Genomic DNA, 23996 nt, shown 5'->3' on the forward strand with positions numbered 1-23996 from the left:
GTAGCTTCTTGAGGGCATCCACCACTCCATAGTAAAGAGCGCTGCTCCAATTCAACCACCCAAAAAATCTGGTCCGGGACCGGAAAGGGCGTATATTGTAGAACATATAGCAGACGAGGAAGGGCCATCATTTTAAATAAGGCAGTGCGCCCCATCAAGGAGAGCGGGATGGTTTTCCAATGTTCGACATCCCCATGTAGCCGCTCCAATTGAGCCGACACATTCAGGCGCAGGAACTCCGCATCCGACTTAGTAACCCAAATACCCAGGTACCGAAATAAAACTTTCCAAACCAGCCCCCTGCATTCCTCTGCTAAGCTCGGCGTCGGTCCTGCCAAGACATGACCTAGGGACTTATCCCAATTGATACGATATCAGGAGTACTCACCGAACGTGCTCAAGATTCCCATCAACCTCTGGATGGAGGCGGCTGATCGTTGAATATACAGTAAAATGTCATCAGCGTACACGATATACGCTCTTCCCAGCCCCCCCCCCCCAGGTCTATGCCCCACACCATTGGATCCGTCCGCACCCAGGTTGCCAACGGCTCCAAGGCGAACAGGGTCGGGGAGAGCGGACAGCCCTGCCCCGTGCCCCTCCCCAGTTGAAACTCCTTCGACAGGGTGCCATTAACTCGGACCCTCGCAAGCGACACGGTGTACAACAGCTTCACCCGCGTCCGAAAGTTGTCTCCAAAGCCCAATTTTGCCAAAACTGCATATATGTATTGCCACTCTATACTATCAAAAGCCATATGAGCATCTAGAGACAACAGGGCCGCCGGCACATGCGGCCGGGCAGACACCGCCTGTAATACTCCAAAAAGGCGCCTTAAGTTAAGATGCGTGCTCCTGTGGGGCATAAAGCCCGATTGATCCGGATGGATCAGCGACTGCACCACCGCCCCCAATCTGGTGGCCAGGATCTTACCGAGGACCTTTGTTTCATAATTGAGGAGTGATATGGGCCTGTATGAGCTGCACAAGTCTTGCGGTTTGCCGGATTTATGGATTACAACGATCATGTCTTTCACCATCCCTTCTGTCGTGCGGATCCCGAGCACCCAGTTACGCTCCCTGTCCCGTTTCTCGAGCCAGGCTATCATCTTATTGGCCTTGTCCCCCAAATCATAAACACGCCTCTGGGTAGCTAATGAAAGTGGTCCTAATTCTTAGGGATTGGGGTCCCTGGCCTTGAATATTGGTGCAGTTTCATCGAAGATCAGCAGTGACCTTGACTACTACGAATTACCATCCGCCTCACCTCCTGCGAATTGTAGTCTTTCCCGACCACTGCTGTTCACCCCGTTCTACAGATGAGACGGTGTGCTCCACCAGCCAACACAGACCAATGTGGCAAAGCTACACCTCACCCATGGGTCGTTGGGGCCGGGGATAGGGTTTGCGATGGAGATTCACGTATTTTGTTTTGACAGTCAAGCTGCTTTCTATAGGAAACCGTTAAGGTGTTAATCTGCCACCAACAAAGCAAAACACTTGGTGCATGTGCACTGTTCTGTAGTGAAAATCCAATGCTGGCTGAATAGCGGCCATCTTGTGTGCAGGACTGCTGCTGTCACCGCGATGGAAAAAACAACGAAATTTCAATTCCGGGCTAATACTGATGGGCAGAAGTAATTGCGGTGATTCTCCTGAGGGAATGTTTGCAGATTTATAGGGGACAAATGGCAGTGACTGGTGAGTGCTTTGACACCTGCATTCTGGGATGTAATCAGTGAACGGTACAGATAATTATGCTAATCAGCGTGGTTGTCCTACTGACAGCTTATTAATGATCTGCTCAGCTCTAGCATGCCTGCCACTGAAGGGCCGAAACCTTGATTAGTCGCTACTTATAATACATTGGAGTCCGCAGTCCCTGTGCAGAAGCTCATCTCTGAATCCCTTAGTCCAGTGAAGTTGAGTCTAGTAACCTGTTATAAGGAAATGACGTAACCAGAACCAGCAGACAGTGTGACAGGCAGGTCACTGAGCAGAACACAAGTGCTGCTTAAGCAATGAAAACAATAACTAGCTTTCAGCTCTTCTAAAATGTTTATCTGAAATTGTCATTGGCACAAAGAGGCCATTCATGACTACATGTTTGTTTTGCATGGCTATAGTTCATTACAGAACGCAAGATTCTTTCCACATATTGCCATACAGTCCGAACTATGATAGTGACTTGCATTATACAGCCTATGATTTGTTTAGGTACAAATGAATAGCAGAATACAAATTTGTTTCAACATATTTGTAACTGCACTTTTTATGCTGAGGGAGTAGGAGGCCATGGATTTAGCCTTTTTGTGGGGATGATAATGGTGTGATCATGTACTACACGGAATACATTATCTTCTGTTCCACTTTAAAAGAATGTTGCAAGTCACCTCGGGGTTTCATGACTTTATACAGGAACTTAGCATTGGGCTCTGTTCCTCGATATGGTCACGGACTCACAATCTCCTTACAGTGTTAGGGTGTACTTCATCTCGTATATGATGACTATAGCTACTGCAGACCAACACGGTGGGCTACCTCTTTTAGGGACAAATCTATCTTTGGCATGAGATTGTACATTTGCTTCACTGTTTTCACCCTGGGCTGCCTTATCAGCTGAGATTCACTTTGCAAACACACTTTAACGTTAGGGAGGGGGTCAGTGACCCTGCCTTATGATCTCATGTTCTAAAACTCCAGCAGCTTGGGAGACTTTTCTATAGATTACGAGCGTATAGCTAGAGCGAGGTATATGATAACAGTGAAACCGCTTGTGCAGAGGTCATTTCAAAGAATTATCCTTTTGAAATGGGACCAAAACCAGCTCCATCTTTAGTGGTGGTTGAGGTTTGTACATACGGTGTTGGTTAGGTTGTTTCTGTGCGCTCGTCTTCAGGCCGCTATGATTAGTGAGGACTAGTGCTGGATACCGTTTAGGGTCTGCTGGTAAGAACAGTTCCTACCGTGGAAGGGCGACAGCCTACACATTCCTGTTATCCACAAGTCGGGTTCTGATTACTTGCAGCGCGCAGGGACTGTCGAAGCTCTGAGCACAGCCATGGGTAGAGATTGGGCGTTTTTGTTTATTAAGCATTTCCATGGAAACATGCGTCATTTGGTTTTCATCTGGTAGATTTTCAAAAGGGATTTGTAAATAGTGTTTCATAAAGCTTGTAAGATAGCTAAGTGGGTTACAGCACGTACAACAGAAATCAGTTTATAGCCTACATGTTGATTCCGGTCCCTGCAGGGTTGACTCATTCTTTCATTCAGCTGAGGTTAATAAAGTTAGCACAGTTGAGGTGAATAGTAGTAATGCCTACTAGTAACACCTGCTCTAGGTCAGCTCGTGATTACTACAGAGTTTGTTAGGGGTGTTCACATAAAAAACGTTTCCCACCCTAAAAAGGCATCTTGCCCTTTTCGAAATTTGGTGAAGTTTTGCTGACTTCACCTTAACTGTGAAGTTTCTTTTTACTCCTGCTTTATTCTCTGTAGCCTAAAGGCCCGTGTGGCCTGTTTAAAAGGGCTGCCCTAGGCTCGTCAACCAAGAGGCTAGGGCATTTAATTTTTAAATATTGTGTAATCTCAAAATCACATGTTTAAGCTGTTTCCCTAGATATGAGCACAAGGTACAATGTTGTATCTTTCTTCAGCTTACATTCTCCAACTGCTTGCTATCTCAGAAAGCCTTCTCCCACTATACTCCTAAAACCCTGCATAAAAAAATTGACCCTGACTTACTTTCTTTCTTGGTAGTGACCCTCTTCTTACTTTCAACCCTTAGTATACCTTCTATGACTGAGTATAATCTCCTCTTAGGGTATCAAAATCATCAGTTATGCTGATGATACTCAGTTGGTGGTAGGCCTTTCCCAGTCGGCTCACCATCCTGACCGGCTGCACTCGTGTCTGGAGAAGATCTACACATGGATGTGCAGCTCAGCTTTAAAGCTCAACGGCTCCAAGACGGAGCTGATGCTGCTGGGAAACTCCTCTCCATCTCTGTCTCCCAGCAGCTGGCCCGACTGCCTTGGACCTGTACCCACCCCCAAGCAGGAGATTAAGAGCCTCGGGGTCTGGCTTGAGCAGGACCTGTCGTTTAAAACCCATGCCAAAAAGACTGCTGGCGTGTGCTTTGGCCTGCTCCGCTCGGCTCGGAAGATTCTACCGCTGCTCCCAGCGGCCACTAGGAGACTTCTCATCCAGGGGCTTATCATCTCGCGGCTGGATTTCAGCAACGCGTTGTTCCTGGGTGCTCCAGAATCTACCATGAACAAACTGCAGCAAGTGCAGAATGCGGCCGCCAGGCTTCTGACGGGTATCCCCAGACATCAATCTGCTCGCCCTGCGCTCAAGGCACTGCATTGGCTCCCTGTGAGGGACAGGGTGAAGTTCAAGTCACTCTGTATCGCTCATAAAGTCCTGCAGGGGGCAGGTCCACCTATTCTGGGGAAGATGGTTCAGCCCTACAAAGCCCTCCGCTCTCTCCGGTCTGACCACCAACATCTTTTGCAGGTTGGGAGGGTGAAGAAAGTAAGAACTGGTGGCAGAAGGTTCTCTATAAACGTAGCCACTCTGTGGAATTCTCTTCCCCTACAACTTCGCTCGGAAGCCAGTCTGCTTCGGTTCCGCAAGCTTTTAAAAACTTTTCTGTTTTCTGCTTAAACCCCTGCATTACTCTGTAGTTTCATTCCCTGGTGAGCGCTGGGATGCCTTTCTGGTAACCAGGCGCTATATAAAACTCAGAATAATAATAATAATAATCTTAGTCCCATGCCTGCCTCAATCCTTCTAATTGAAATACTGACATTGGCCAATACCTCATTTCACAGATCACAACCTCTCCTGTTTAAATCCCTATAATCTAACATTACCTACGCTCCGTCAGCCTCTCTATCTCACCAACCATTTACCTGAAACAACATTGATCCTTCTAAAGATCTCATCTACATTATGTTACTGTATCACAAAGTAACTGGAGTAAATGCATGCCATGTTTTCTTGTGGACACATGACTAAAAGCTATAACCAACAATAACCATTAGATAAAACATTAACCATGGGTTCCGAAGTGGGAAGCTACCTGCTTTAAAGTGCTTCAATACCTTGTCAGGGGTAGTAAGTTCGATATAAATCCAATTACATCCAGCTGCATGGAATTATTTTCCCCGCCACCACTTGGGCCTGGAAGCAATGACTAACAACAGGGAAAGACAAGTGTGACTACCCACAAGCTGCCTATTTCAAAATGTTCCCGCTACTCGAAGTCCTGTCTGGGACTTCCAGCAGTGTGAAATAAGCTGCCTGTCAGGAGCCAATAAGCTTGTCTTTGTGAGCAGCAATGAGAGAGCACCTATCAAGCAGGGTCTTTTTTCATGCTTTTTAGTCAGTTGTGTTTTTTTTTTACTTGACAAGCTTAGGACAACTCTAAGCTGCTGAAAATTTTACAAATATGTATATATTCTAAGTTGCAGAGTAGAGGTGGGTGAGCAGCTGGAGGCTCGAGCCAGATATCTGCCTCTGGCTTGGTCTTAGGTTCACTAATACTCTCAATCTAAGAATGAGCCGAGTTTTTGTGTGGCTTTTCCTTGGCACCTGTGCTCTCAATTCATTCTCCAAGACCCCCCACCTTCTTCTCGCTACATCCCTGCCTATACAACACATGCAAGTGTTTGTTATCGCAGATTTTTGTGAGGAGAGGCTGTTCAAATGGACTTATTGTTAAACCCAGCTGTAGGGCATGATGAACGTGCTCGCAAAGACCTTATGAAAGAGGTTTTTTCAAATCATTTGACAATAAAACAGTTACTACTATTACAAATGCGTCCCTTTTTTTCTTTTTACTGAAAAGGGAATTCCGAGAGAACATAAAATTGTGCTTTCACTGAAATAATGTCCTCCATAGACTTATTTGTAATTATTTTTGTAAATAGTACATAGGGCTACAGTGGGTAGTAGTGATGTCAGGTAAACCTTCCAATAATGTTATGTTTTGTTATGTTAACAAGGTTTATATAGTACAAGAAATACCCCCAAGGGCTTCCTGGCACTAGTTGGTTAGCCACATTAGAAAGACCAGAGCAGCACTAGTGAGAGAGTAGAGTCTTGAGCTTTTTCTTGACTTAAGAAGGGCAGGATATATTCATGATAGATTTCTGCAGAGAATTCCAAGATTTAGTTCTCAAAATGGAGTAAAAGAGCATCTGCCCTACAGTTACACTGGACCCGTGGAATGTAAGCCATTAGAGAGGCGGAGGATCGAAGAGTGCATTCAGGTGGTATAGGGAAAATTTATACCCGAGGTAAATAGGACCAAAATTGAGAACGGCTCTATGGATAAGGCAGAGATTAGAAGTTAGAACAGCGCTCTACAGGTTGCCAATGGAGCTCCTTGAAATAGGTGGAAGAGTTCCTGATGCAGAGATAGAGTACAAGCTGGTCAGTTGTGTTTTGCACATATGTTGGTCATGGTATGTGTACTTTTGCAGTGGGCTCAGTCAAGTTCAAGAAGTGCTCACTTACCTCTGTTTTTAAATGAGACGTTACGTTTTCTTTCTTGTAGAAGGCTCTGGGAGATTTACGCAAGCGCGGCAGGCTGGTCAGGTCATGGAATTCAGACCCTCTGCCACCGTACCACACCCTATAAATTCTCTGGGAAACAAAGTTTGCAATCAAGGAACAAGTGAAACTCTGTGCCTTGGGTGAAGATTTTACATGTCTCTTGGTGTCAAAAGTGCATAGAAGAGACACATTGAGAGTGACAGCATTAAGAGAAAGAAAGCAAGACAGAGTTGGATAGGCAGATAAAGTGAGTGTGTGGTCGGTATGAGTAGGGAAGGTGGGAGTCTGTAAAGGCATCTATGGGTGTGGCAGTTCTGTATGTGTGCCTGTGTGAGTGCTTCAGTATATGTTTGCAAATGATTGGTCTTTGTCCAAAGGGTTTGCAGGGGTGTGTATGCAAAGGTCTATATCCTCTTTCTGTATAATCATTTTAGTGCTAATGCTATAGTTAACTGCTCCTTAGTTGAATAGATACAAGATTTGCCCAATTTAGGAGTAACGTTATTTGCTCTGGATCATATAGTTTTGTTAACTGTGAAAGCCAAAATTAAAACTTTTGTCTCTGGGTATCACGCTTGTGAAACATATCACTAGATCACATCTAAGTGTGCATGCCGACGTAGTCGTCCCTCACAGAAGTGGTAGAGAGGATGTACCCTGTTGTAGGCATTACATGGCCTATGATAATGGGCCGCACCTGAAAATGCCACAATGCATTGGATTGCCACTCTTTTTCAGGAATCATTAAAATCATTATTTTTTGCTGGAGAGGCCATGTTTTGGCTCTTAGAGCCAAGCCAGACCCTTGACTCTTATCGGGCTCTGCTCTTCCCATAAACTCTCAGGTTTGCCCTTTCTGTTACAAAGCGCTAATGGTTGCCAATTTGCATACTAGTAGATTAAGTGCTACATAGAACATTAGTAATATGTTATTGTTGCTTAAATTCCTTGCAGTATGTGCACGAACTGGTGAATGAGTAAACTGGATGCGGCGGCGTTGCCTCTGAAGTGGAGCACTGAAAAAATAAAAAGATAAACACCTGTCCAAATATTTTCGTCCCTATTTCCCAGTTCTGCCTGTGTTTCAGTGTGGAAAGGAATCTGCTTCCAACACTGTTTTGAGAAAAACGACGTTACAGCCAACACAAGCAACAATAGTTGAGTGGGCCAGCCGCCTGCGCTGATGTCTTGCTGAGTTTGGGACGTTGGCATTGTGGTGGCATGCGGTCTTCGATTGTCGCAATAATCTCCAGTCTCGCCGTCATCGTGAGCAGTGTGCGAGGAGTGAGTGGGGACGATAGGTAAGTGCTGGGGTATGTTCCCACGCGCCTGACCCTCGGGGGTGCGTGCAGGGTGAGCGCGCGCTGCTGCCGCGGCGCGCGGAGCCTTGTTTGGGTCGCTTCCTGGCCTGGCGGATCCTCCCCCCGCAGCAGAGGCTGGCCCTCGTCTGTCATGCATTCCCACCCTGCAGCCCGGTGAGCCTGGGAAGGGCGCCCGCCGCCGCCGCCTCGCCTCACACAGCCGGGCGCGCCATCGCCGCCGTCGCTGCTGGAAGCCGCAGCCCGAGGGCCCCCTCTCCGGCCGGGATGCAGGCGCGCACCATGAGCAGGAGCGTGAAGAAGGAGCTGGTCATCGAGTCTCCGCAGCAGTACAAGGATGCGGCGCCCCCCGAGGTGGAGCCGGAGCCCCCCGTGCAGGAGCGGGTAAGAGACCCCTCGCGCCGGGGCAAGCGCTTCCCTTTCTGTCATGTCGTTGTTTATCTCGTAGTTGTGTCCAAGAGGCACCTTTGTTCCTAGAGCGGTACAAGGTGCACCAACGGAAGTAAGGGGTGCACCTGCGGAAGTAAGGGGTGCACCTGCGTTCATAACCTGTCTGTGAACCTCCCCCAAAACTGCACTTGACTTTTCTGAACACTTCCAATGTTGGCAGCTAAGATTCAGGAACATGCAGGGGTTGCTCAGGGTCAGACTGCGTGCTCGAGTGTAGGGTCGGAATTATGACCCGGGTCTTTGGGTTGCAATAGATCTAACCTGGTGGAGAGTCCGCCCTTGAACTGAAACCTGAGGGTGTTCTGCTCAAACTGCTTTGGGTTTTGTGTGTGATTTTGAAACGTCATAACTAGTAGGCTCGCTTTACTCCGCTTGAGTTTAAAGTGCAGATACTCTGCGTTTGAAAATTACGTTGATTGTTGAATTACAGGTGCAGGGCTCAAATGAGAAAGTATTTTTCATTTGAGAGTGGTTTTATCTTTTTTTTGCGTCTTTCTTGAAGGGAACTTGAACCGGTCCAGATGAAAGCTTGGCACCCGGGGTTTGCCACAGTAAACAGAGGGCTGAAAGGGTGTGTGGTTTCTGAGGGAGTGGTTTAGGAGCAAACATTGGTTTCCTTCGCCCAGTTTATGTGTAACTATGCCTGCATGAAGTGCCCATACAACTAGGATGTATACTGACATTTTTTTATGAATAGTTCTTCATTTGGTAGTACAGTTGTCCTTGCCAGAGAAATATATTGAAAGTGTAGGATACTAGCTGCATACAGTTTAATTCAGAACCCCTTCTGAACTCCCTTTTGTGAAATATGAAGTGACAAAGAACAAATATAACAAACACTGGCACACCCTTGAATGAGGGAACGACTTTTCACATTGATCTCTACAGCTCCAAAAATGTATTTCTCCGCTGGTTCTGGCGTACAATGTATAGCAGCTTGTTGCTAAGATACCTCTTTAGATCACAAGTTTTACTTAAGGCAAACTGTCTCTGCCTTACACGAAGCTGGCGGGGATAATGCGAGTGATGTTGAGTTGGGTAGCAGTACTACAGCGTGTCTTGGTTACTTGAAGGCAAGGGCACAACACTATTGAAGAACAACCCCTACCTGCCCTATGCCACAGTCTTGCCCAGCCTCTGACAAAGTACAGTTATTTATTGCTATAAAAAATGAATGTTAAATGTTTTTCCTACGTTATTATGATAATCGCTGGCCCAGGTTCTGTGACGTGGGTGGCTTGTTTATTTATTGCAGTCCTAATAGTGTCCAGTATGTGTATTATAACCATGCATCTCTTCTTACTTATCTAATCCCTTAGATCTCAGCTCACCTTTTCTTAATTCTCTACCCCTTGCAGTGTTTGCTTCATCTCACACCTGAAGTCTTCGGTTTTGCCCTTTTCTATTCCCTTTCCTCTGTCACTGTACTCTGCCGTTTCAGTCCCCGCTCCACAACCTTAATTACTTTCACCATTTACTCTTATGAACTTCAATTTAAGCAGCCTTTGCTTTTCATCCAGGGTCTATTTTCCCACAATTGGCGATTGATATTTCAGTTTATTAAATTCTTTGGGCATTGGACTACAGCATATGTCTTGAAGAAAAAAAGAATAAGGGGTACTCTAATGGGTAAAATAAAGTACTTACTGAAGCCACAGATAACATTCTACCCCAATATCCACTTCCAAAAAGCAAATGCAGGTCAGTGCATATAAATAGTTTCAGCCTCCGCCCCCCCTACAATGCAGCAGCTGGATCTAGGAGAAACCATTTGTTGCTGGCCAACTGATATTTCCGCCAGATGCGAGTTAGATCTTTCAAGAAATTCACAAATCGCATTGTTGGACTGCCATTGTCTTTTTTGTAAAGTGTATACAAAACTCCTTATACTGACTTTTGAAATAACACGTAGAATTGTTGTAGCACTTCATATCGGAAGGGTGGACATGGCCTTATCAAAAGCAAAAGTCACAAGTTTACTAGATATCTATAGGCAAATGCTTGTTAGTCACTGTAGTTCACAGAAGCGCCTCTTGTGATACCCCTCTACGCCTACGCCTGCTTCTGCTGCGATTTCCTTCTATCTCTCTCTTGCTAACCTCACTTTATCCAATTGAGCTGGAGATCTAAGGCACTTTTCTTCTTAGGGGCGGGTGACTTCCCCGAACTATCTAATATTGGTTTGTTTTTTTTAGCTTTTAGAACTGCACTGTTTTGTTTACTTGGGCTGTGATATACGAGAGTTTGGCTGTTTGTGAAGCAGCGTGGCGATTTCCTTGTGTATGATTTATATTCATTTGAGGTATTTTATTGCACAATCCACTACCATGATCTGTCCACTGGAATATTTTCTAAACATTTACACACGCAGCATGGGCTACACTGGTATTTGAACTGAGGAAGTGAGTTCTAATACAAGATAGCTGTGCTGTGTGACATAGCTGTATTTTGAATATAAATTCAGTCACAAAACGAACCGTTTTGTAGAGAAAGAAAAGGAATAATGGCCCTAGTCTCCAATCTGAGCATCCCCCTATTCACCTGGTGGGAATGGTTATCACACACTTATACCAGTTCTGAGCACTGCGTCACACTGTTGCACCACTTGCAATGTGAAAAGGTCCCAACCATCTTATCTAGCCTGGGGGTTGGGTGTGGCGATTGGTGACATTTCCCAACCTTCAGACTCAGTAACCTCACTCTTGGGTGGTTAGTCCGCTGTGAATATTCATGGCCTCAAGAGAACGGTCAGACATTGGTCTATAGACAGCAATGCTGCACGTGGCTTTAGACTATGCTTTGAGCATAGTAGGTTTAGAAGGATCTGACAGGTCTGCTCCTTACATTGCAGAACAGTACTCTGGAAGGTACTGGATTAATGCCATTGCCGTCACTAATTGCACATAGGGAACGTCTGTTTTGAAGACTATCGAGAGTTGAGAGTTGTAGGTTTGCATGGGTGCACACCTGTGTTGGTTTTCAAGTGTCTGAAACCATTTTTTGTTTGTAACATGGAAGGACACACTACTAGCAAAACGAGCACAAGCCTGAAATATGAGACTGTAATTTTCTGGAGTGTATTCATATGTTCTATAGATGTTTTCAGTTTATGCCGTGGTACAGCAACAGTATTGGTCACATTCATCAAGCTTTTAGAGTTGCTAACCCATCAGTGCTAAAACGAAGCTTCACTGTGCAATGACCTTGAACAACAGGTAAGTCTTCATTCACCGTGTTCTAAGTTTAATTGACTTGTTCTAGGCTTCTGGCCTGGTTGTTAAACCCGCCAAGTCTCTTTTGGTATAGCTGGCGCCCACACAATACTGCTTTGATTGGAAAACTAACATCCCAATCCGTCGCCTCAGTTTTCGCTACCTGGGCATACTGGTGGCTCTTATTCCCGAGTTGACATGGTCTCTGAACATTACCCCTTTTACTCGCAAGATCACAGATGATCTAAAGAAGTGGCAGACACTGCCCCTGAATGTCATGGAGAGGAGCGCCTTGTATAAAACAATGTTTTTACCTAGCTTCCTATACCTTCTCCAGAATTTTCTCCAAGGTATCCCTGGTCATTGGTTCAGAGAAATGGACTCACTTGCTATCTTCTTCCTTTGGCACAACTTAAGGGCCCTCTTGCCCTTTCCCACTTGTCAGCGCATTCTCTGTGAAGGAGGTATTGGAATGCTTAACTTATGCTTGTATTACTTGGCCACACATCTCTTGGTCGTTAATGATTGGTTTACCGGGGCTGGCCGGATACGGCATACAGGCAGGAAATTAGTACGCTGGGGTTTCCCCGCAAAATGGCGTTACTCTACAGTACTACCATACCGAGCACGATACCGGATGTGACCCACCTGATATTCCCAAGTTGGAGGGCGGCCCAGAAGCATACAGGGTGGTGAAAGAAACTCACTCAACATACTTCACTATGGATTTGCGCATGTTTGGGAGAGGTGGTATTGCTTGCAGAGTTTGCTCACTGGTACACCATAGCTAACACACTTCTGGGTGATATTTGGGCAGGCTTACATTTGGTCTCCTTCCAGGATCTTAAACAGACCTATACACTCTCTACTGCACAGCAGTTTAATAAATTCCTACAGTTGCCACATGCCCTGAGAGCCCACATCCCATCGGACATGACCATCCCAGAGTTCAGCCCCGTAAAGGTCAAGATACTGATGGGGCCCTAGGAAGGGGGTGGAGTCTCCCAGATCTACCTTACTTTGGTCTTCAAATGCTTCTGGATCGTTAGACGTCCTCAAGACTCATTGGGAGTAATGGATAGGGCTTCTGCAGGATGATGATGGGTGCGATGTGCTGGTGGCCCACAGAGTGATTGTGGTTTCATACAGGCTTCGTTTGGTGCAAACCTATTTTCTGCACTGTGCATATTTGACTCCTGCCAGGCTGTTTCGTGCTGGCCTAGTGACCGACCCTACTTGCTACTGCTGTTCCCATGCAGCTGCGGATTTCTTTCACATGGTGTGGTTCTGTCCTGTCATCACTCCATATTGGGAGGCGGAGGTGGCTGAATGGTCCGATGTTTTGGACCTGACGCTGGAACTCTCCCCATTGCTGGTCCTCTTGGGGTGGATGATGGTGTTGGGGGCTCTAGGGCGGACAGGGTTATGTTGGGAACTGCTGTGGTAGTAGCTAAAAGAGATGATGCTGCACTTTGGAAGGCGCCCATGGCACCATCGCTGATACTGTGGAGGAGCAGAGTGGATTGGTGCTCGCAACAAGAAAAACCTGTGTATGAGGCTGGGGGGGGTCTGGCTACACATGTAAGAATTTGGGGGAAATGGCTTGGAAATAAGAGCGGACGCTAGAGTAGGATGAGCACACAACAATTCACACTTTTCTTTATTCCTGTATACACTGAATTGAATATGATGACGGGCTGGATTTTAATTGTAATTGTCACAAGATGGTGGGTTTCTTGGTCTGATTATGTGACTTGTTGTTCCCTTCAAAAACCAATAAAAATTGTCTGTAAAAAAAAAAAAGTACCATGCCAGGTTTCTGTCACTGATTTATGGTCTACATTCACGGTCGTTGTTAGCTTTATCACTTATTGATATTTTCAGTAATCCTGAGCCACTTCTGTATATATAATATCTGTCCCCAGATCTTTCTCATTCGAACGTACGTTTTTTGGATGGCTAATTCCTTCCATAAATGGCGTAAGTGACACATAGCATACTAGTAAGTCCTCGGAAGGTATAATACCACTGTTCTCTCATTCCAGCCTGTTCTGTTATAACTTACTCTGCTCGTGTCGTGGTGGAAGCTCTTCTAGCTTTTCCCCTGCAGAACTGTGGGTTTGGTTAGTCTTGGAATGTTTCTTTCAGTAGTGCCTTGACTATCAACCACCGGCCTGTAGACGATCCGCGGTAATCTATCAAACCACTAAAAACAAGTGCTCTGCCCAAGCTCCCAACCCTATTACTTCTTACATTTGGCCGCTATTTCCCTGGCTCCTGATGAATTACCCAGTTAAGTTTTAAATCCATAGATGAGCGATAGAGTAGACATTTCTCCTAAAGGCCTGCCAAGAAGGGGGTTGTTGGCTTTGAATGATGCTCTGTGCTCTCGTCCAAATGTAGGAGTGCCATTCAAAAGAATTCTTTAGGCACAAAAACGAGGTAGTTGCAGGCAAGATACTGCTTAAAGAAATGTTCCGTATTTGTACTAAGTAGTTCCAGGCCGCGTGGGCGTGGGTTCTAGCGATTTTCAGTCGAGTCGGAATGTTATCATTTTCGGCCGGCTGCTGTGCTGAGCACTACTCTGAGCTAATCCATCCAGTGGTTTGAAAACAGAGACCAAATCGAGGCACACGAAAGAGGGCATCAAACAGCTGCTCCAGAGGAAATGTGCAGCCTTTGCGGAACACATGTCCCCACAGACCATGATGGCTTCTGCAGAAGAATGTTTCTTTATGCATTAATAAGGTTCTTTATAATTAGCATGGATTTCTGTATTCTGGGCTGTTTCAGCAGATAAGTAATTGCTAACTTGATACTTGACTTGCACGTTAGTGTAATTGGGCCCTGCACATTTTTTTTGTTGATTAAGAATGAATACGGTGGAACAGGTAATATGCTTTTGGCACCGAGTTCTGATGCATTTTTTTAATGTCTACAGTTAACAAGCATTGAAATAAGTACAACAAAATTCCACAAGTTAGTAGTAAAGAAAAGCTTATTTAAACATTTAATTTCTGGTAAAGTAAAACAGTACACACTTTCTTTTAAGTTTTAGGACACGGTTACTCCTCATACTTCATACATGTGTCCCGAAGCTGAAATGTATTACTCTGGGCATTTATAAGCTCGGACCCTGCTCTGACCTATGTTAGAGTGGACGAGCTGTTACATTTTGGACGGTTTTCGCTTGAAAAGCAGTGGAGCAACATGCAGCCGCTGTAGATATGAAACATAAGAGGAGGGACAAATGTTCTCCATGTCCCACAGTACCCGCCTGAGTGATCGAGCATCAAAAAGAGCATAAAGCAACGCATGCAAGCGCCAAGCATTACAAAGAGCTCGAAGCACTGCTAATAGTATGATCCGTTGTTGCTCCTACATGGCTGTGTTGGAGCCACCCTGAGATTAGACTTTTAAAAACAATTCGGCGGGTCTGGCTTTTCAAGCATTAACCTAGTTTTTGTTTCCAGATATGGATGACACATTTCTTACACAGGACGAGGAGCCTAACCCAAGTTAGTGGATCCTTGATAAAAGTAATCCAGTTCCAAACGGATGTGTGATGATCCTCCCACTGTTGAGTGATTAAGCACAGTTGTAGAAGTTGTTGCTCTCCAGAGGTGTTCTTTAAACCTTTTAGAGAAGGCATTAAAATAAGGAAGTGAAGCTGTGAGTAGCAGTCTATTGTGTCTCTTATCCAGTGTAGGAGTAGTGATGGAAGGTGAGCGTTTATAAATACGCCTCCAGTTCCGATAACGCTGGAGGCCAAACATACCCTCCAGTTTAATCTTTTTCGTGTCTGACTTGACTGGCTCCGTCTAGATGGTTACTCGGTTTCAAAGAGGTGGAACATACAGCCCAGAGGTTCCCAATAAATCAATACATCATTGTTAACGAGATCGAAAGAGGGAGGGCGAGGTTGAAGTATTGATTACTACAGTGCTTGAAATGTATCATGCTTATGGAATGTATTTTAAGAAGATTTTATACTGAAAAAAATATCTCACAGGTAAATGTTTAGATTATGATTCCAGTTTTAACTGAAGGTGAATGTGGGTTTGAGTGCTGTTCAAACTTCCCTGAAATCATCCATTGAGTAATCTGCCCATTGTGTTGTGTTTCTGACTTCTCAACACTTTCCTCAGACCAGTTATTCCACTCACATTGCTCTAGATTTACACAGCATTATAAAATATCTTAATCACTTCGTGTCATAATTTAGAATACCATATCTTTCTCTAAATCGTGCCTTTTAAAACCAATGTTTGGTGTGGGGCAGAAAGATTTATTTTACACCATGCATTTTTTAAGTTAGTGTTTTTGTAGCTCATACTGTACTGGCATAGCCACCTATGTATGTGTGTGTGTATATGTATATGTATGTGTGTGTATGTATATATATATATATATATATATATATATATATATATATATATATATTACGCATAGATTACAGGAATTAGGATGAGGGTGGAATCATAGTCTGTTCTCTTCACCAGTCATATATAGATCAGTGCTGTATAATAACGGAGTTTTTGCCATTGTGCCACTTACCATTTCTGAAGATTCTCACTTGCTGACAAGTGATGCATGCACATAGCCTTTATCGAGCAGCTTTTAATGCTTTCCCCTTCACTGTTTTTGGTAAGAAATGAACCATCATTTATAGTCCATGGGATTTAATGCACAGCCTTGGGACTCTTCGCAACCAACACTTATGAAATTAAGTTGCACATTGGATTCCTATGTGCCCAGACATTTTAAAAGCAATCCTTGTAGATAAATCGGCCACCACCACGTATCATTTAGTTCTAGCATATACCACTCTTTGCAGGATGTCTGTGCATAGACCATACCACAAGAGATGTATTCTGCCTAGTCTTGCGGTGTTCATAGCATCTGTCCAAAATGATATCTCGTAATGCTGCTAGTCAAGTGTGCCTGCTAGATGTGGCTTAGTGGTTAAGGTGCTACCTTGAGACCTGATTTAACACCTGCTGTATTCCTGGCACTCAACTTTCTCATCAAGAATCAGCAGCGCATCCCTATCCCACAAGATGGAGACCTCACTGCAGTCTTCCCAGTGGTGGGAAAGTGAGACTGCAGAAGAGCACCTTCACCTGCAGTAGGGACCCAATCAGTCATGTCATGAGGAATAGCTGAAAAGTCAAATGTGCTTTTTTAGCCTCTCTCTGGAGAAGTAACCTGCCCCACCACTTTATAAGAAAGTAATTTGCTGTCAACAGCCAGTCTTGACAAGGAGAGCGTGCAGATGAGCACTATAAAAGTCCAGGAAGCAATAATAAAACCAGGGACTTAAAGCAGTAACACCTGGAGATGAAGTAATGTGTCTCAAAAGTATTCACATCAGTGATCACAGTGTTGCAGAGCTGCTAGATTGGGCCCAAGACGAGTCATTTATTATCTTTGTAAGCAGCAACGGGTTTGTGGTTGTAATATTCAAGTGAAACTTCCCAGCATCTCCTGGGTTACTGGGACTTCTAGTTAAACTGCTGGAACTGGCTTGGTTTGCTGTGGGGGTCCAACAGACGAGTCGTACTTTGAGGAAGTCACCTTGATGACCCCTCCCTGCTTGTAGCAAAGGATGTGACGCTCTTCCCTCTCTTCCTGAGACGTGGCCAAAGACATCAAATTCCAAAATTGCACAATGCCAACACTTATGAGATATTGAGGACGATTAACCTGCTGAACCATCAACTGAGCCTTTTGTGGGTCTACTGATGCAAGGATATGGAGACCTGTTACTTGGACCGGCAGCAGTCTAATCCACTGACCAGGTTACAGAGGAGGACACCCAGCTTTCGCATTGATTTAATTGGTGCATGATTGTGGATAGATCATTTGATCTCCACGTGTCAATCATGTCAATTACTGATCTGTGTAAATCATGAGTTTGGAGCATATTGCCAACTGAGTGCTCTTTCGCTATGTTAAAAAATCTATGAAAAAACGTGTTCATTAAATTCATAATATATTGGGGTGAGCCATGGTCCTGCTAGGAAATCAAGCCACAGGGGTTGCCGATTGATTGAGCTGTTCCAAAATTTTGTGTTTTCAGGAAAATACTTGATGGCTGGCCTCTATGCCTTGTTACGGCCTTTACTGTGTGTAATCCATTGCCCACTGTTCATTTGTCTCTTCTAATCCACCTCTGGATTCTATTTCTCCTGACCTATCTGCTAGGTATTGGTTTGGTACGATGAAGCCTGATGGCTGCCTGATTGAACTGTGACCATTTTTCCACAAACTGTTGGGGCCTTTAAACGGTATTCTGCTGCACTAGTTGAAAGGCATTATTTGACTCGTCAACGCATACAACTTGGGTAACTTAGATTACTCTTAACCCTGGTCTCTTGAGTGCAGACTACATATAAATATAATAAATAGTATAGTATATTGCATTCATATTATCTTAATTTTCTGTGTTCCGACACTAGCTCTTAATGATACGTCTGACGCGTGTGTGTGTATATATATATATATATTTATATATATATATATATAAACAGTCGCAGGAAATCTCCGTACTTCCGCAATACTTGTGGCAAACAGAGACAACATAAATCCACTCAGAATTAGATGTTATTTTATTTGAGCTTCAAATCTTATATATATATATATATACACACACACCGTTAAGATTTTTTAATTCATAGTCTTATCCTCCTCCCTCCTAAATAATTCTCACATTGCATCTGAACTCTTCCCCTCTGTATTTACATGGTAGACGGAAGATCTGTGTTTGGAGGAAGCCAACTAGGGCCTGATCCTTGTGTTAGAACCCCTTCCTTTGTTTTCCCAGAAATATTTAGAATTTGTCTATCTCAGAATGTTACACCGTATACGAATCTCCTTCTCCATGTCGTCCCACCTTTAGTACTTCAACATTTTGCTGCTCTGCTTATTTTGTGTTGCGTTGTGTGTACTTAATGCAACGTTTTATAGTTCAACCGTACTTGATCTGATGATCGGCACTTAAAATCTCAAATAAATCACTAGCATAAATTCCGCTGCCTACGATGTAATGCATCACAGCACTTCTTTTTGTCACAGTTTGCATACAAATACATTAAAAAAAGTTAATACTTTTAATTAACAGCATCATTGGATTTCGCCTCCATTTAATCCATTACACTGGAGCACTAGAAACGGGCCCAGTCAAGTTACCTTGTACTCTCTGCTGTGCCGGAAGTCACAATGGTATTAGTTAAACACATATTTTGAACCCACCGAACTATGGGGTCGATTAGGATCGCGGACGGACTTGCGTCCGTCCGCGACCCCAGAGCAGGAGGGAACCTCCGCATGGCATGCGGAGTTCCCTCCTGTGCAATTAGGATGTGACCGCCACCCTGGCGGTCACATCCTCTATTTTTAACATTGCTGCGGGTGCAGCTTCAAGCTGCACCCGCGGCAATGTTAAAAATGCACGCATTGCATTTGCATGCAGAAAGAGGCAGGCACCGCGCGGTGCCTTCCGCTTTCTGCATGCAAATGCAGGGGGGTACCATAGGTACCCCCGACGTGCACCCCCCACCACCCTTCACCTAGGGGGCCCGCAACGGGCCCCCGCAGTGAAGTTCTGTATGCTTTTCCGCGGCGGAAAACCCGCTGCGGAAAAGCATACTTTACTGGCCATCCTAATATGGTGGACGGTGTCTGGAAGACACCGTCACCATATTAGAGCTTTTCCGCCGCGGTTGTAATCCGACCGCGGCGGAAAAGCTGCGGACGGAAACCAGGACCCACCAGCCATCCTAATCTGGGGGTGGGTCTTTGGTCAGTCCACTGCGGATTTTCCGCATCCTCGGGGCCGGCGGTGGCTTCCGCCGGCCCCGGGGATGCGGAAAATCCGCTATCATAATGACCCCCTATGTACGTGTTCAGTTTCTTCTGTTGCGATTCAAACTGTTTTCAAAACAGATGCACAGAGAGTAACTTCCAAGATCATTTGTCAGCACGTAGACCACATTTGAGAAACCTGTGAGTATTTAGATCCTCGAATGGGCTATAAACTGTGCATAGTTTTTCAGGATATTTACTTTCACAGTAATATAAAACCACATTTGATTTTTATTTCTCACTGTAGGATTTATCTTAACAAATGGAAGGCTGTAAATTGTTTAAGGTTATCGTTGGTCCAATGATAGAACTGCTTGAAAATTGTTTCTATTATACATCAGTCTTTAATTCATAGTATGCAGACATCTGTTTGCTCCAGTGTAGTATTGGATATATTTGTCTTTAGATTAATTTTGGCTATCCGATATAGATTTCCTAACATTTTAGCTGAAAATATACAAACATCTTATTTGATGACAGAGTTTTGGCATTGTTAGGGTTCGAGCCTGCTGCATCTTGCACAGTGGACAAATGTTTTTCCTTTTGTATTTCCTGTTTCATTGTAGTTAGTGCTTTCTGCTAGAAACTTCAACGTAACACGATATTGTCTGTCCCATAAGTGTTTTCATGTTAAAAATGTACATAACTATGGATTTCATTGTGAGTGATAATACGCCCAGCAGCTACCTTTCTTTGCACGATTGAGTATTTTTTACTTTCTTTTCTCTTCGGTGAGTAGCATCTAAATCTGTACAACCAAGATATCCTTCATCATTTGTTCCATGGGTAATCTGTGACTATTCTTTCCTAAAATAGAAGATTTTCTGGATTTGATAAGCCATGGCACATTAATACCTGTGTCAGACAGTGGGCATTCCTCCTCCTTTGACTACATTTTATCCATGTAGGGGAAGAAGTCGCTTCAGTCTTCCATGGTGGCAGGCATCCTGGAAAGGACAATTAGGCAGCGTACATTCTCTCCTTGGACAGCAAATGTCTATAAGTCATCCATAAAACTTCTGGCCATTGACACGCAAATCACTGAATGGGGTGAATTCCTTATCTTTTCCCTAGACCTAAATAACAGAGAATCCTGGAAAGGAGCACTTGTCTATAGACCACCTGAAAATAAAACCCACTTTGCGACTCAGCTATTGGAAATTTTGGCCCGCATGTTTTAGCATGTAAATTTTTTTTGTTAATAGGAGATTTTGATTATCACATTGAATTGCGGCAAGATACACATACTTCTGAATTAATGGACAACATTAAGGCAATGGACTTGATGGTTTTAGAAACTGGTCCTACTCACAAGGCCGGACATACTTTGGACTTCCTATGTACCAACTCACAGGAAGTTCAAATTGTCGAACTCTACCCAATCCTATGGTCTGACCATATGATAATAAAGTTCAATATTAGAGTTAATGCGATTAAATCTGCCCACTCAAAGAAGGTAAAAATGAGCAGGCCCTGGAATAAAATCAAATCTGACTCCTTTGCTAGCGTTTTTATGCCCCCCCCCCCCCTCCCCACCCCCACCCGTGACCCACAATTCTGATCCAGATAAGGTGGTAAAGGACCTAGACAAAGCAATTAACATGGCACTGGATCATATTGCCCCAAAACAGCAAACTAAATGCCCAAACACAAGATCCCCTTGGTTTACACCAGATCTAAAACTAGTGAAACAGGCTATGAGGTGCACCGAACGGAAATGGCGTAAAACAAAAAATCCTTTGGATAAACAGCTATACAAGTCGGCACATAAAGAATACATGAGCCAGATTGCCGCAGCGAAGAAAGCTTATCTAGGAACCAGAATTGAATTGGCTGGTAATTCGAATAAAGAACTATACTCTATAGTAAAGGAATTCTCTAATCCTTCTTCCTGCCAGCCACTCACCATCGAGTCCTAAGAATGGGCTGATAGGCTCTCCATCTATTTTAAGGAAAAAATAGATGAAATTCATAAAGCCTTTTCCAGAAAGACGGAACCTCCGAATGCTAAGGACAATCACACAGGTTCACCTAATTCGCCTACCCCTGAATTAACATCCTTGTCTAAACCCCTCTTTGAATTCCTTACTGTTACAGAGGAAGAAGTCATTGATAAATTAAAGAAAGTAAAATCAGGCTCCCCAAGTGATCCTGCATCTGCCCAGATTTTGACAAAAATAGTCCCAGCCATGCTGACTGAAATAACGGCAATTTTTAACTTATCAATAGCCCAAGCCATTTTTCCTGTATCTTGGAAAGAAGCAACTGTCAGACGCATTTTAAAGAAGAATAATGCTGACCCAGAGCAACCAGTCAATTATCGTCCTATCTCCCTTTTGCCACTATTTGGCAAAATAAAGGAATCCTTAATTAATATCCAATTAACTAAACATCTAGAGGACAATATGCTACTGGACACCTCTCAATCAGGCTTTAGAGCTTGCCACAGTACCGAGACCGCCCTCCTGGAGGTAGTGGATAACATCCGGCTGGCCCTGGATGCCAAGCAATCTGCCATCTTGATTCTATTAGACCTGTCGGCGGCCTTCAACACCATCTCTCATAGTGTCCTGCTAAAACGGCTGGCTGAGATTGGTGTCGGAGGTCAAGCACACAGATGGATACAGAGCTATCTGACAGGGAGGCGGTCAAAGGTTAAAATTGGTTCTTTCTCTTCGCCTTATGTGGAAAATGACAAAGGTGTTCCGTAGGGTTCACTCTTAAGCCCAACTTTATTTAATGTATATTTATCACCTTCAGCCAAAGTGATCAAAGCCTATGGCTTTGATACCGTATCTTACGCCGATGATACCCAGATTCTGCTAACCCTAGGCCCCAACCACTTAGATGCCAAAGTGAGATTCCAACAGTGTATGATCTCCATTCAAGAATGGATGACTAACAACTATTTAATGTTAAATGCTGGGATAACAGAAATTCTGTTTTTTGGTATGGCCAATAAAATCTGGACGGACGAATGGTGGCCACCGTCTTTAGGCCCTTGCCCAGCCCTGAAAAACTCATTTAGGAATTTGGGAGTTATCATCGATGACAAACTGGCCTTGACTCAACACATAAATAAAGTGGTCCACACTAGCATTGGGCTAATGAGAAGCCTCAGAAAAATCTTTGTGGATTCCACTTGCTTCTCGGAAACCCCTTATTCAGGGCCTTATAATCAGTCACCTTGATTATGGCAACGCACTATTGGCTGATGTGAACGAAGGTTCTCTAACTAAACTTCAGATCCTGCAAAACTCTGCAGCGAGGTTGATTCTTGACCTCCCACCGCACCCCATCAGCCCCGTGCCTTAGGACTCTCCACTGGCTCCCACATTAAGAATACGCATCACATTTAAAATATGCTGCCTGGTGCATAAGTCTATAAATGGACAGGGACCTAAGTACCTTCAGAGAAAGCTCCAGGGTTACTGTCCGGGAAGGACTCTACGTTCATCAAGTAAACATCTTCTAAAAGTCCCAAAGGGTAGGACAGCCAGGAATGGGGATAGAAGCTTTTCTAAAATAGGCCCCACCATTTGGAACACCTTACCACTGTTTATCAGAATTGACCCAAATCACAAAACGTTTCGCAAAAATCTTAAAACTTGGCTCTTTTAAATCCGATAAAATCCCCCTGTCTCTCCACCTTTAGTCCAGCTCCCCCGCAAGAGCTCTGAGAACCAACGGTGATATATGCGCTATGTAAAAACAAGCATTGGAAATGCAATAGGTCTCGCACCATTAGAGTTAGTGCTTTTAGAATTGTTTATGGGTTTTTTTGGTAAATGTTTAGCATTTTTGTTTCCTGTAGCCAATGCTAAAGAATTACAAATAAAAAAGCCATAAACATTTCTAAAAGCTCTAACTGAAATGGTCTGAGACCTATTGCACTGTGTGAGGGTGAGGTGTTGAGGGTGAGTGAGGGTGAGCGTGAGGGTGAGTGAGGGTGAGGTGTTGAGCGGAGTGAGAGTGAGGGTGAGTGAGAGTGAGGGTGAGTGAGAGTGAGGGTGAGTGAGAGTGAGGGTGAGTGAGAGTGAGGGTGAGTGAGAGTGAGGGTGAGTGAGAGTGAGGGTGAGTGAGAGTGAGGGTGAGTGAGAGTGAGGGTGAGGGTGAGTGAGGGTGAGGGTGAGGGTGAGGGTGAGTGAGGGTGAGGGTGAGGGTGAGGCGTTGAGGGTGAGGTGTTGAGGGTGAGGGCGAGTGAGGTGTTGAGGGTGAGTGAGGGTGAGGGTGAGTTAGGGTTAGGTGTTGAGGGTGGGTGAGGGGGAGTAGTTGAGGCTGAGTGAGGCTGAGTGAGGGTGAGTGAGAGTGAGGGTGAGTGAGAGTGAGGGTGAGGGTGAGTGAGGGTGAGGGTGAGTGAGGGTGAGGGTGAGGCGTTGAGGGTGAGGTGTTGAGGGTGAGTGAGGGCGAGTGAGGTGTTGAGGGTGAGTGAGGGTGAGGGTGAGTTAGGGTGAGGTGTTGAGGGTGAGTGAGGGTGAGGGGGAGTAGTTGAGGCTGAGTGAGGGTGAGTGAGGGTGAGTGAGAGTGAGGGTGAGTGAGGGTGAGTGAGGGTGAGTGAGGGGTTGAGGTTGAGGGTGAGGTGT

At 44.6% G+C, this 23996-nt stretch overlaps 1 protein-coding gene across 9 annotated transcripts in view; it reads left to right on the forward strand.

Moving 5' to 3' along the window:
- DOCK9 (dedicator of cytokinesis 9) overlaps nt 1-23996 on the forward strand; it is a 1255128-nt gene that overhangs the window by 267035 nt on the left and 964097 nt on the right. For 2 of the 9 annotated variants that reach the window (XM_086947870.1, XM_086947872.1), the window contains exon 1: nt 8082-8269. The exons of 6 other annotated variants lie outside the window; for them this stretch is intronic. In XM_086947870.1, the coding sequence (XP_086803996.1) occupies nt 8153-8269 (117 nt within the window). In that variant the 5' untranslated portion in view covers nt 8082-8152. Of the gene's footprint in view, nt 1-8049; nt 8270-23996 lie in introns of those variants that run through there. One more of the 9 variants, XM_086947865.1, reaches the window with a different exon arrangement.

This window comes from Lissotriton vulgaris (assembly GCF_964263255.1).
Source record: "Lissotriton vulgaris chromosome 8 unlocalized genomic scaffold, aLisVul1.2 SUPER_8_unloc_1, whole genome shotgun sequence".
NCBI lineage: Eukaryota > Metazoa > Chordata > Amphibia > Caudata > Salamandridae > Lissotriton > Lissotriton vulgaris.